We start from the raw sequence: 14,568 nt of genomic DNA on the forward strand, positions 1-14,568 counted from the left end.
AAAATGTATGCAGTACATGGATACCAGTTGAGAACCACTGTAATCATTTTGAGTCTAATTTCATCCCATATTTAGGTGCTTTCATTTTGATTATGCTTTAAGCAGCTCATTTACATAGTAACAACTGCAATAAAAAGTTTATGTAATGACTCAGCATTCACTGTATAGTCTGGGAGTTTGTATACTACCATGCCCTCTGGATCAGCTCGAGACAAACTTTAATGATTAAAATCGGCCTCCTAGTGACCAATTCACCGAACTGCATTTTTACAGTCATTTGCATTGATCTCAACTCGTTGTCAGTTTTCTTGTTTTATGTGATGAAAAGCAGTGTAAAAGAATATAATGTGTCTCAACAGTAGTTCCTCAGGGGGTAATTAAACGATCTTAACTTGTTAATGTTGTTTATTATGTTTTCCAGATTGCCAAAGAAGGGAAACCCTCGACGCACAGCCTGGATTATCAACTCTCGTCGCAAAGGCCCTGAGGGAAAAGGACAGTGGGACCCCCAGAGTGGATTCATCTATTTCTGCTCTAAACACTTCACCCCCAATAGCTTTGAACTCTCTGGTGTCAGGTCTGCAAATAATTACTCTCTTTACATTTCCTTCACTGAAATGTCACTGAAGCAATGTCCAAAAAAAGCTTTAGATTTAATTCTGTTGTTGAAATACAATGTATTAGAAGGTACAAATAAATACATAATTTAGATTTTCTTCCTAGTGACCAATTCACCGAACTGCATTTTTACAGTCATTTGCATTGATCTCAACTCGTTGTCAGTTTTCTTGTTTTATGTGATGAAAAGCAGTGTAAAAGAATATAATGTGTCTCAACAGTAGTTCCTCAGGGGGTAATTAAACGATCTTAACTTGTTAATGTTGTTTATTATGTTTTCCAGATTGCCAAAGAAGGGAAACCCTCGACGCACAGCCTGGATTATCAACTCTCGTCGCAAAGGCCCTGAGGGAAAAGGACAGTGGGACCCCCAGAGTGGATTCATCTATTTCTGCTCTAAACACTTCACCCCCAATAGCTTTGAACTCTCTGGTGTCAGGTCTGCAAATAATTACTCTCTTTACATTTCCTTCACTGAAATGTCACTGAAGCAATGTCCAAAAAAAGCTTTAGATTTAATTCTGTTGTTGAAATACAATGTATTAGAAGGTACAAATAAATACATAATTTAGATTTTCTCCTTTTTTAGTGGCTATCGCAGACTGAAGGACGATGCGATTCCCACTGTATTTGAAAGTCAGCCTCACGAAAGAGGAAATGCTGGGAAATGTGCAACAAAACGCAGAGGCAGACCTCGAAATGTGTACAAACATATCAGGTATTTTACATAAAGCTGAAAAAAAAAAATCACCTCTTTCTTGTGTGCTCTCTCTTGTTTAAAAAAAAAAGAAAGAAGTGTGCTTAATTGTATTCAGTGTGCACTTGTAGTGTACTTCAGACTGAAACACGACCGTGTTTCTTAACACACTTAAGTACACTTAAAAAAGTGCACTTTACAATAATGTCAAATAGTACAAAAAAGCACATTTTATATCATTATGTTTTAATAATCTTGTGTTATGCTTTAAAAAAGTACACTTATTTTGATGTGTCAACTAACATACCAAAGCACAAGTGCTTTATTTGAACTGTAGTGTGTTACTTGATATTACATTTAAAGTTAGTATATTTTAAATGCACTAAACTGTCAATTTTACCATTTAAAATGTGTAATTACAGATATAAAAGCATTTTAATAGAAAATATTATTTTAGTTTATCATTGTCAGTGTATTCGGCAGTCCACTTTAACCATTTTTCAGAGACAAAGTAATTGAAATTACTTTTAAATATGTACTCAAGTCCAACCTAAATGGGTCATAAAACACTGGAGGTCAGCTAATTGCATTTTAAACTATAATACATTTTCATTTCATTGCAATTAACATGCAATTAGGTGTACCGCAAGTATATTCTATTTAGTAGTTTATTTCCAGATAAGTGCTTGTTTTATAAAGTATACTTTTCCACAAAAGTTTTTTTTTTTTTAAGTTTACGTAGGTTTTTAACCCGTTTAAAATACTAAATGTGCATATTTGACACCAAATCTCTTCAGTGTCAAGAACTCCTCCAATAATGAGGACTCAGAAACCCAGGAGATCTTCAACAATGAGACTGTATTGCAAAAAGTAGCAGAAAATGAGTGTGAAAAAGGCGAAGGGGAGGAGAAGCGTGCTCAGCCTTCATGTGAGGCTCCTCAAACCTCTGAAGAGTCGTCAGCGCTAGATAAGCAGCCACCTGACCCCTCTTCTCCTCCTCGTCCACCTTCTCCATCCCGCTACATGAGACGTCTCCCGCCTCCTCCTGGATTTTACTTGCCCAAAGAGCACAACTACGCTCAGCTGTGCCCTCTAGTGTGGCGCAAGCGCTACGACAAAGCCATCGACAGCTTGGAAAAAGCACTGCGTCTTCTGAGTGCCGCTCGACGGCGGGAGAACCGCCTACGCCACGCGTTACTGCGCCTCAGAGAGAACCGACTCAGAAGCACGCTGTTTCGCACACGAGACAGAGCCAAAGGAAAGGAGGCCCAGGGAGGCAGGTTTTCAAGCTGGGCTGCTCAAAAGGGACAGGGGACGAAGGTGGAGAGAGGTTGCAATCTTGAGGGATTGGAGGAGAGCGCAAGTGATGAAATAGACCTTCTGGCTGAGGGCTGGAACGGACAAGCACAGACAAAAGGAAAAGTCGCTGGGGAAGAAGAAGAAGGGTGCTGCTTTTATTGCGGAAGAGACAATGAAGGAAACAAAGTAAGTGGATACAAAGAAGCAACTGTAAGACCTGATGAGAGTCAAGTGTCCCAGACAAGACATGAGCCCAAGAGAATCCAGGAAATCAAAAGGAAAGCCAAAGTGCTCAAAGAACAAAAGTCAGAGACCTCAAAGACTGAGGCAGCGCCTGTGGAGCAACAAAGCTACTATTTATATTACTGTGAGAGCGCAGAGAACGAGGACACGATGCAGGTGGTCACCATGGAGTTGCTGAGCAGCGAGGAGGAAACATCTCTAGAGCTTCACAGCAATGCAGAAGAAATCCAGCAACTCGCTCTGCTGCATCCACAGACTGACATGCACACTGCGCCCGGGCCTGTTCAGTACTCCACAACGCTACAGGAAACTTCTGCGCCATTCCAGCTGCAGCAAATCCAAGTGCTTCAGTCGCAGCAAGGACGACTTCTCCCTGACCTCGCCGCTAAGGAAAAGAGCGACATGGAGCAGCAGGGACAGCAGTTCTTCTGGGTACAGGAAGGGACTGATGATCACGTCCTGCTGATGCCGGTTCCTGCCGAAGCGAGGGAAAGCAACGGGGTTGATGTTGAGACTGTGATTGAGACTGTGCAGCCTCAGGTGATATTGGAGAGATATCAGTCAAAGGACGCTGAAGACAGGGATGGACTGACTGTGAAGTGTGATTCCACGGTATTAACAGCTACAGCGTGGGGAGACGGTCAGCTCACACACCAGTCGGACCTGAGGCCCACGGCAGATGTCAGAGAGAGACTGAAGGAGCATCTAGAGGGGTTTCAGCTTCAGCTTAGCAGCGAGTTTATTGACTGAACCGATCGACGTGACATATTAAAGGGGTCATATGATGTTGCTAAAAATAACATTATTTTGTGTATTTGGTGTAATGAAATGTGTTTATGCGGTTTAAGGTTAAAAAAAACATTATTTTCCACATACTGTACATTATTGTTTCTCCTCTATGCCCCGCCTTTCTGAAACATGTCGATTTTTACAAAGCTCATCGGTCTGAAAAAGCAAGGTGTGCTGTGATTGGCCAGCTATCCAGTGCGTTGTGATTGGCCGAATACCTCAAGCGTGTGACGGAAATGTTACGCCCCTTACCACATTGTGATGATGCCCTGTCGGGCCGGAGTGATAATTCAAAAACATTAAAACCCATTATAAACGAGGCATTTGTTGCATCCAGTGGGGATTTAAAAATATTGCACAGACTCTATCATTTGAGATATTTCAAAGGCATCAGCATCATTTTCATATGAAGGCAAATTATTGTTAAAATTGAATATGTTTGTATTTTAATTGAAAAGCCATAATTCAATAAAACTCTTCAGTTTGTAAAATGTGCATGTTGTATATGCAGTGTTTAGTAAATTGGATTCAGTAATACAGATAAATGCATCATTTGACATCGCAGTTAGACTGTTCAAAAATGCCAACATTACACAGTAAATCATTTGAATTCAAGTTTGAAACTTACTCCGTTATTCTTCCCTGTCTATATACCCACAAACACTGGTTACTGTAGTGGGTTTTGAAGCAATTGTTTGTGCCCTTGACCATGATGATCAAGTTTTCCTTTCATAAAGAACATACAAATATTAACTGCCTGCATTCCTTGTTGTTTTATGATGGACTCCAAAGATTTTAATCATTATAATTTTTAATCTTACTAGAAGAAAAACAACACATTACATAAGTTCTTAAATAAAAGCTTGACTATTATTGCACAGCTAATAGAACTAGTTAAAGTTTAACATATGGACATTGATTTAAATACGCCCCAGGCCAGAGATTAATGGGCTCATCCCCCACCAGTTTTTTCCAACATGGATGCATTGGATTGATCAAAGTGACCATACATACATTTATGCTCTTCTTCTGAACTAAAAGAAATCCTGACAAAAAACATGCATCATGTTTTTTTTTTCTTTAAACCACAAAAATAAATCAAATGAAAACTGTTGTCAATAATGATAATAATAATCACCAAATCAACATGTTAGAATGATTTCTGAAGGATAATGTGAAAATAAGGACAGAAGTAATTATGCTAAAAATCCAGCTTTGCATCACAGGAATAAATTACCATTTAAAATAAATTAAATTAGAAGCATTATAAAATAAATGCAGCATTGGTGAGTGTAAGAGACTTCTTTCAAATCATTAAAACATTTTACAGACCCCAGCTTTTGAATGGTTGTGTAAACATCCCAGGAGTTTTTCATTGCCACTGTCACCTTTAGCCAAGAATTGTTTTCTTGGGAAAAAAAATATATATATATGTATTGTAAATGTAAATTAGGGTGACTTTATTTAGAGGCGAGTGCTTAAAAAGATAAACCAAATTTTGAGGATATATGTTATGACTTGATTGAACTTTAGTTTGTCTTTTTTATATTAAGAAAGCAAGAGAGGGCTGATTTGGCTGGGACTAAATAATGGGGTGAAAAAGAAATTGAGTTTTTGAGTGTTATGTCTGCTGTTAGTTTTGCTGCAACCGAAGTTCCATTTGCCTCAGGTTTACTTTCTCACTCAGATTCTGAGCTTATGTTAACAGATCACCTCAAATTAATATAAAACCTACAACCACTCAGGGATCTTCTATTTCTGCCATATTTTTCTTATGTGAGGTGAAGTCCTTTAAACACTTTACCATATCATCTTTTGGATGTAAAGGTGAATCTCTGTATTGTGTGCACTGGTTGGATAAAGGAGTTAAAATATGTCCATGTGACTGGAATCGCATATTGCATGGAGAGCCTAAAGTGACTGTGAGGGCAATTTACATGTAACAATGGACAATATTACCATAACGGCCCGTATTTCCATAATGTGACTTTCTTCTCATTAAATCTCAAAAACTCCCTTTCAGTATTTACCAACACTGTATTTTAGACTAGTTTAGATTTAGTCTGATTTGTAATTGATCCAAATGTTCTGTTTGCGCTATTTGTAAAATAAGCTTGATTCCCCGTCATTTGTTAATGTGACCTCCAGAGGGAGCAGATTTCATTCCTTACTCCTGAAATATGAATGGACACATTCGTATTGTATTTGTTACATTTTATTTAAGACTTATATACATATTAAAAACCAAAAAGGAAGATTATTGTAACATTTTATTACAAATCTATTATTTAAAAATGTATTATAACATAAATTAGGTTATTATATTGATCTATAAATTTAGAGGGGACAGATGTTTTGGCCAAAAAAAAAAAAAAAAGTAGAAATTGTCAGAATTGTTTCTCCACGAGGCGTCGCTCTTTATTAATTAATAGAGTATGGTGACGTCATCAAAGAGGACTCGGTTTGCAGCAGAACGATATTCATGGTATGAACACAGCAGTGCAGTCTAGAGCAGGATCTCTGAACAACATGGTGTATATTTTAGAAGAAGAAAAAAATGCACATTTAAAGCAGAAAGGCAATGGCCTTTGCATCTGGAGAATTATTGAACTACTAAAGTATTGTCATGAAAAAGCATTTGCCATGACAGCTCAAGGAGGGCTATGGGTCTGTGTTGAATTGCTAATTTAATGTCGTGCCAAGTAGTTGCTAAAGACAACTTGTCATTTAGAAGCATTTGCAATTCATAGCCCTTCGCTGAGTTGGTGTCATGCCTTGACAAGACCCACAGCAGCTAGTAACAACGTTACTGAAATGTGATACACACTGAGTTGTAGTAGGCCTAGTAGTAGTAAGTAATAATAGCTAATAATAATGTTATTTCATGAATTAATGTACATTGTATTTAGACATTTTAAGGAACTTGCCCTCAACTTCATCCAAATATTCCATAGGGGGGGGTCTGTTTTACTGTTTATTGATCTTAAATACTGAACTTTAAAAAAAAAAAAAAAAAAAATGTTTTCCTGTGCGCTAAAAAAAACGTACTGTACTAAATTAAAGCTCAAGAAGAACAGACGCTTTTCGCTCTGATTGGTCAGTCTAGAGAAAGCCCCGCCCACACATCGAGCCTATTTAAACGCGCTTTCTGCCTGCGCTTCTTTATATGCTCAACACCTGCTCACCGTGGGGGGTCTACCAACGGACTTTACTACCCACCAATGGTTGTTCAAGTGAAACCACGCGTTCGCTACAGCAGCAAAACCATGGAAGGCAACCAGCAGAAAGTGGAGGCCAACGTTTTGTTACTTGGAGCTGAGAACGTTGGAAAGTCTGGTGAGTTCTGCTGCAAATGTTGCCTGCTGTCTTTATTCATTTAGTCTGAATTAGAGCACTAACAATCTCTTCTTCTTCACAGCTCTCACCGTGCGCTTTCTAACCAGGCGGTTCATAGGAGAATATGGAGATATCGGTAAACATAATCACGTACTGCGCTTGATCTCCAGTATGATGCGCCGTAAAATAGCCTTGCTTAACGGTTTATTTTCATTCACAGAATCAATATACAGCCATGCTGACAAGATCGACGGGCGTGATATTTGTTTCAACATATGGGACTCACTTTGCCCGCAGGTAAGCATCTTTTTGCACATTCCGAGATAAAATAATGATTAAAAGTGTTTTGCATGACATATGGCAAGCTATTTTAACATTAACTCTATCCATTAAACTACTATCCATTTTATAAGTTATTCATTTTATAAAGTAAAGGTAATTGTAATGTATACTTGGGAAATATATTTATGCGTCTCATAATAATGTACATATATCTTTTATGTATATATATATTTTTTTTATAACATTTTTGGGATATTTGCTAGCAACTAAGAAATAAGTACTAGTACTTAACGTATTGCTAGCACAGGACCAGCAACGATTGAAATGCATGCTAGTCAGAAGTGAATAGAAGTGATGCATAAATGTCTTGTTTCAGAATGGAGAGTCGGGATATATCAGCGACAGACAGCTGCAGTGGGCAGACGGTTATATCCTTGTTTACAGCATCTGTGACCGCGCGAGCTTCAACGTGGTGCGGCAACAAGTGCAGTGCATACGACAAGCCAAGCAAAAACTGGCCAGCACAGCTCAGATCATCATTGTGGGGAATAAGAGAGACCTCCAGCACCGCCGCACAGTGTCAAGTGAAGAGGGCCGGCTGCTGGCGCTCTCGGCGGACTGTGGGTTTTTCGAGGTCTCCGCTGCCGAGACGTACCACGGTGTGCTGATGGTGTTTCACGAACTGTTTGAGCTCATCCGAGAGGCCAGGGCGCTCAAGAAGGGCCCTGCAGGGTTCAAAGGAATCGTGAGGAGCATGTCGGCAGTATTTGGAAGGAAGCGGACTGAATAGTTTCCCCTTAAAGCGGTGGAAGAATCAGGGTTAAGCCCTTTATGGAATCCATATTGGAACAAAGACTGACTATTAATCTCAACTGGATTTTTGCAAGTTGACAGTCTTGGGGCCATTCACAAAGTTCAGTCTGTGCTGTTTTTATTTGCTGGACAGACATCTTTGGCCATTGCGTCGCTGTTTTTTTGGCATCTCACACCATATGCATCACTATTAAGTCGCCTGTCAAGTTAAAAGTAGTTAATCTTTTCATCTTCCAGTTCCATTTTTCATTCTGTTTTGGAATGCAGAAACATGTTCTGTGTGAACGGCTCCTAATTCCTGAATGTTCTAAGAATGTTCAAATTAGATTTAAGTATTCAAACAATACTGTCTCATTGCTCACTGTGTTTCAATATATTATAAACTGTCAGTTCTTTCTTTGTACTACTATCAGTTTTACTGTAGCTAATAAGTGCAATTGGTGGCTCAATCCTTCTTAGTCCCTATGCAATTAAATGAGACCGATTCTAAAATGTGGCCTCTAACATGCGATATATGAATATTGTAATCATGTAGCATTTCTTTGTTAAAATGTTCATATTTACATTTTCTTGCCCTAAGTTGTCCATGCATTAGGGTCCTATAAAATGCTACAGTCATAAATTGAAGTGATGTGGTAGAATGTTGCATTTCAAAATGTTGCCCACTTTTGCCTCTTGATCGTTAAATTTGTTAACTATAATGTGTTTTTGAAGTCCTGTTTCATTCGATGCATTGGTGATACAAACTGTCAAACACAGATTGTTGTATATGTTGCAAGTGTAAAAACATATGCTTATATTGTTTTATAATAAAACATGAGAAAGATTTTAATATCTCTATTGCTTTTTTTTAGGTAGTACTAGTCCAAATGAGCCATTTTAGTATGTGAAAACAATGCGTTTTGCCAAATGCATAAGTCTGATACTTACAGCAGAAAGGTAGCCATTAGAATCTGCAGGTTGCCCATGTTTTAGATTTGGGATTGGCCTCGTTCCTCCCAGCAAACAGCTCTGACTTCAGTCACCATTGACAATTGCGTGCGTCCTTTAATATATTAATTCAAGATAAGCTGGACAATGTTCTGCTCATTGGATGAACAGCAACAGCACATACATTTCAGACTTTACTGGATTCGCTGGTATCCACAAAGTTGGCAAGCAAATGTCCTAGAAAACTGACCTTGTTTGACCCGTGATTGAAAAGTGTTTAAACTTGAATTGAATCGTTAGCAGAGAAAAACCTAGTAGACTAAATAAAAGATTACTTGTAAATACACATTTGCGTTTACATTTAGTCGTTTAGCAGACGCTTTTATCCAAAGCGACTTACAAATGAGGACAATGGAAGCAACCAAAATCAACAAAAGAGCAATGGATATACAGACCACCAAACCCTGACATTTAATTAATATTTAGACTTTGAATATATGAACTACTGACCTAGTGTGTATTTTTCTCACCTGTTAAGTTCCTTGCACATCATAAACCCTAAAAATAAGGTGCGTTCAAGTCATGTCGGATAGATCGTATTTACGAGTTGAACGCACATGAACGCCACCACAAAGTCGTTATTACGAGTGGGAAACTCGAAATTTTATTTAAGCCCCGAGTTGGGGGCGTGTCATTGAGAAACATGGCGGAATCGATAGATGCAATGTCTGTAGTTGACGGTAAATTTTTGTTTAAATTGATAGTTTAGTTGTCCTATAAACTTAAATTGTTCATGTTCTTGTTACGCAGCTGAAATCCAAGTAAAAAAATGCAGACCCTGTTGTATTTTCTTGTAACTTATTAAAAGAAGGTAAACCGCCATCTTGTGCCGACTAAACTGACTTGAACGCACCTGACGTCGTAATCAACTCGTAAGTACGAACGTCCCAGGAGGACTTGAACGCAGCATTAGTTGCAGGCTCAATTAACCTTAATCTTGGCCCTTTGAAGTCACTTCCTCTTGAGTACTTTTGTAAGCTAATCAATTTATATATGTAAATAAAGTTCAAATGGGCTTCCCTCTAATGGAAGTAAAGCTGTTATTTCTCAAGTCCAGACACCTGAGCGTCACATGTTCATTCATTCACATATTAGCGAGCTCAGAGCGGATAAGATCACATGTAGGGCCCATTGCTCGCAGTTATGTGGGATTTCTGTAAATGACTCCTACAAGAAATATGACTGACCAACACATACATTGTGAGTGCAAATGTGCATCATATAGCAGACTGGTCAACGCATTGCCTCATATATATGAAAATTTCATCATGTACTTGTGCTTGTGCAGGTTTTCCGCAATTCAAAAGCTTTGAGGAGGCAAAACAGTACCATTTTGCTTGTCTGTTTGCACTTGTAATAAAATGCATAAGAGTGAATGGGAGTATAGCTATATATCAAGTCTCATCTCCAGTGTTTTGATACAGAAAAGAATGAAATGGGAAAAGAAACAGATTGAGAAAGAGAAAAGGGCAAAAGCGCCCCCTCCAGCCAAGTGGGCGCTTTGCGTGGGATCTGACTGAGACCGTGAAAGCTGTTGCAATGCGCACCACAATAACCCTCGTCAGCGAGTAATGTTATCACTGACGCAGACGTGTCTCCGTCCACAGAACGCCTCAGTGACACACCAGCCTGAAATCCTCCCACAATCGTGTGCACGCTTACGTTTACACACAAGCATACGCATGAATATTCATGATGGGCCATGGGGCACAATGTTCTGGCATATTTTATTAAGCTTTGCCAGCAGAGACAACAATAAAAGGGTCTTCCTCAGGAAACAGTGCCATCTTTAACATTTAATAATTTCATTTGAAAAGGTTACAGCGGAGTTTTCAGGAAATCATATTTTTTGTCAAAAACTCAATCTTGCAGCAAAAAACAGACTTCTCGTGGTGGGGCATACAGGTCTTCTCCAGTTATTTGGTCTGTATGTCACAATACAGAAGAAAAGATGAAGAAAACACATGAAAACATCTGCTTCATTGCGATTTTTAAACCTTTAACACCGCATCCCAGTATGTCTGGAATTCATATACTTAGAATTTTGAATATGTAAAAAAATGAAGATAGTATTAGCTTTATACTCAATCCCATTAAAACCGAGAAAAAAAAAAAAAAAAGTTAACTCATGGTATGTCTTAGTCAAAACACTTTGTGTCACTCATCTCAGTGTTTTGGGGTTGAATGTGACAGGTTTGAAGATCAGTGCTAAATCTAATATTAATGAGGAAGCCAGAAAATATAATCTCACCACACAATTATTATACTTTGTTCCAAGAGGAAATTTTTTTTTTTTTTTTGGTAAAAATTACTATGGTCACTATGATGAATTTCTACAGTGTTTGAGTTATTGCTGAACTTGATAACACCAATTTAAGTGTAAATATTATAAAATACTGATAAAGACCGTAAAATGAACTTATGTTTTTAATTCATCAATAGCAAAATTTTAATTTCAATCAATGTAACATAAGAAAACGGGGATACACAATCTGACCGATATTCTGGGTGAAAAATAAATATTCAGAAATAAAATCATTGTTTTATTTTGAAAATAGTTCAAAATAGTTTTTATAGTTAAACACTTCAGTATCGTATTAATTATATATTAATATAATTTTATAATATATTGTAAGGCACGCACACTGTGATTCACGCAGTAAATTGCAATGTTTCCTGAGAATGACCTGCCCTTTAGATCAAATGATATTCAATTAATTTACTCGTTATTTACTTTTTATTTATTTATTTTGCATTTTGTCAGTGCAGTGACACTTTCAATGCCTGTGTGTTCAGGTTTTGACATTAAACTGATAAAAGGAAATCTCTCTCTACCATAGAAAAGCCCCGATTGCAAGGCCAAGTCTGTCTCCTTATTTGCCTTTATGTGAGATAACAACATCTCAAGATCCTCGACCGCAGAGCCAGGGGAACAATGAAGCTGTTTCTCCAACCCTATCTCTCTGTCTCTCTTTGTCCTTTTGCTGTTCTTCCTAATTTCGTTTTAAGAGATAAAGAGTGCCTTCAGGCTTTTGGTGGTCTGTACCTCAGCATACGGTGAAGTGTGTGAGGTGAGTCAGGGTCATCGGGGATTGTGGGAACAGACAGGCTGTGAACGGTGCGTACATGTGGGATCCTGCACGTACGGATGTGGTACACTGAGTCGCTGCATGTCAAGGGCTCTTCAGGAAGCAAGAGTGTTCAAATCAAACAACAGCTATACTGCGTACAGTATGTAGAGTCTGTCACCATTTATTTGAGGAAGATTCATGGTACAATCTGAAGAAAACACGATTGCATGAACATCTTAAGTTCTAAATGAACAATACACAAGCAAAAAAAATAAATACATAAGCAATGCACAATGTAGAATTTATGTAGTTTGTGTACAGACATGCCTTAGAATATCTCTGACCCAATGAGCCAGGATTATAACTCTGATTTTGGGGAAGATGGGCTGAAGAAACAGGGTCATCATGTTCATATAACAACAACAGCAGGATGCAGAAAAGATGTGTGCAGTGCAGATATTTGATTTGAACTGTTTGATTTAATAAGAGGGATGAGATGAGAGAGTAATTAAGGTGATGGCTCTTTATTCAGTGTTAATTGTTGAATCCATGTTTTAGATTTGGGATTGGCCTCGTTCCTCCCAGCAAACAGCTCTGACTTTAGTCACCATTGACAATTGCGTGCGTCTTTTAATATATTAATTCAAGATAAGCTGGACAATGTTCTGCGAAACAATGTTTCGAACATTAAATTAGACCTGTGCTCATTGCTGGCTCATCATAGTCAAGTGTTTGCTTTCTACCAGTCCTGAGTGTGTTTTAAAGTGTTTAGGGTCATTGCCCTTCTGGTTGACCCATGACCTTTGACAGACACATGGCTTTATGATGCCGGGTTTAACCTTGTGCTTCAAAGGCTTTAGCAGTGATTTCATGATGGCATTTGCATATTCAAGGCAACAGTATCTGTGTGCCAATTCAGGGGCTGCATCCATAGAAGGCTGCGAAGGCTTAACTGAATGCTGTTGAATGTGATGATCTAGCGTACGGAGGATTGCTCTTGTCGCTGTGACAGCTACCGTTGATAAGCAGCAGTAACTTTTGCACTGGACTTTTTTGAAAGTGAAATTTAACTGTCTGAATAAATATGTTCACCTTGGTGTACTGTATTTGTGTATATTATAAAAAAGCATAAACTATCTATAAAATCCCATTTTTGTAAGATACAGTGGGTACGGAAAGTATTCAGACCCCCTTAAATTTTTCACTCTTTGTTATATTGCAGCCATTTGCTAAAATCATTTAAGTTAATTTTTTTTCCTTACATTTAAAAGTGTAATATGGAAACCTGATCCTTGTTCTTTAAGATGCTATGAGACTTCAGCCCTGACCTTTGACCCCAAGTGGGAGGCATATACATGTAAACCTTTTCACATTAGTCTGATGGCCATCCTATTGCCTACATACATTGATTCACAGGAATGTGACAGGAGTTTTGACATAAACTGACCAAACCAAAGGTTGTTCCTGTTTTGAGTCACATCATTGGAGTGCCATAGCAAGATGTACTTGGGCTTGAGTTTTCACTTTGTAGTGGAAAATTACTGAATACTTGTGTGTAACTAATTAACATCCACCAGGGAGTGTGCAATGGACTGGTATGGCTTGGAAAACCTTTAAACTAATTTTGTAGGCAAGGAAAACCTATTTTAATGTGTATGTTAAGCTAAATATGAGTTTAATAATCGATACTTGAATACAGAGCTTTATGACTAGTGTTATACACTAATATTAACTGTTTTTGTGGCTGCATTGCCTTGTTCAAGTTGGAACGCTGTTTAAAACATATGACTGAGGCGATCAGGAAATAAAAATATATTTAAGGTCCCATAATAAAGCTTCTGAATGTAGGAAGTGTTCTACTCGAAGCCATGGCAAATCACTGAAGTTGATTGAGTTAATGTTGATTCAGCTATAAATCTTGGCCTCCCAAGAGTGTAGTGGACCTCAAGCAGCGTAAGCTAATGATTAAACTCCATGCTAAATCCTTAGGAATGTCAATAGAAGTCAATACGCAAATACAGCACAGTAATAAGAAACGAGTCTTACAAATAATATATAATTTTTTTAGTGAACATATTGCATTAAAAGTATATTCTAGTTTTAGAACAATCTGTAACATATACCACCTAAAATTATTTTATTATAATTATCCCTTGGTTTATAAAAAGAAACAAAATTGCAGTAATTCTATTGGCATAGCTTAACATTTGAAGCTGGAACATTCATTTGAGCTCTACAGATTTAATTAAGGTGAAAGGCAATTAAACATTGACAAATTTATTTGCAAATACATATTTGGACACATCTGTGCAGTGGGCTTGTCACGGGTCACACAGGATATACAATTGTCCTCATCAGTCTCAAGGTTTCTATTTTGTCCTTCCTCTGCATCAGTGGGGTGTCCGTTCTTCAGGACTCCACTGGGAAACG

At 38.0% G+C, this 14,568-nt stretch overlaps 2 protein-coding genes across 2 annotated transcripts in view; both read left to right on the top strand.

Annotated features, from left to right (window-relative positions):
• Nucleotides 1-3,675, top strand: part of LOC107745029 (uncharacterized) — a 5,236-nt gene extending 1,561 nt beyond the window's left edge. The window contains exons 3-5 of the mRNA XM_016558859.1: nt 422-577; nt 1,208-1,336; nt 2,113-3,675. Coding sequence (XP_016414345.1) covers nt 422-577; nt 1,208-1,336; nt 2,113-3,607 — 1,780 coding nt within the window. The 3' untranslated portion in view covers nt 3,608-3,675. The remainder of the gene's footprint in view (nt 1-421; nt 578-1,207; nt 1,337-2,112) is intronic.
• Nucleotides 3,676-6,682: 3,007 nt separating this feature from the next.
• Nucleotides 6,683-8,778, top strand: LOC107745031 (ras-related and estrogen-regulated growth inhibitor-like protein). The gene is made up of 4 exons (XM_016558860.1): nt 6,683-6,982; nt 7,065-7,118; nt 7,203-7,279; nt 7,641-8,778. Exons 1-4 carry the CDS (start codon nt 6,868-6,870, stop codon nt 8,052-8,054), a joined length of 660 nt encoding a protein of 219 aa, XP_016414346.1. The 5' UTR covers nt 6,683-6,867; the 3' UTR covers nt 8,055-8,778.
• Nucleotides 8,779-14,568: the final 5,790 nt, after the last annotated feature.

Source organism: Sinocyclocheilus rhinocerous, unplaced genomic scaffold (assembly GCF_001515625.1).
Source record: "Sinocyclocheilus rhinocerous isolate Xijiao unplaced genomic scaffold, SAMN03320098_v1.1 scaffold438, whole genome shotgun sequence".
Classification (NCBI taxonomy): domain Eukaryota; kingdom Metazoa; phylum Chordata; class Actinopteri; order Cypriniformes; family Cyprinidae; genus Sinocyclocheilus; species Sinocyclocheilus rhinocerous.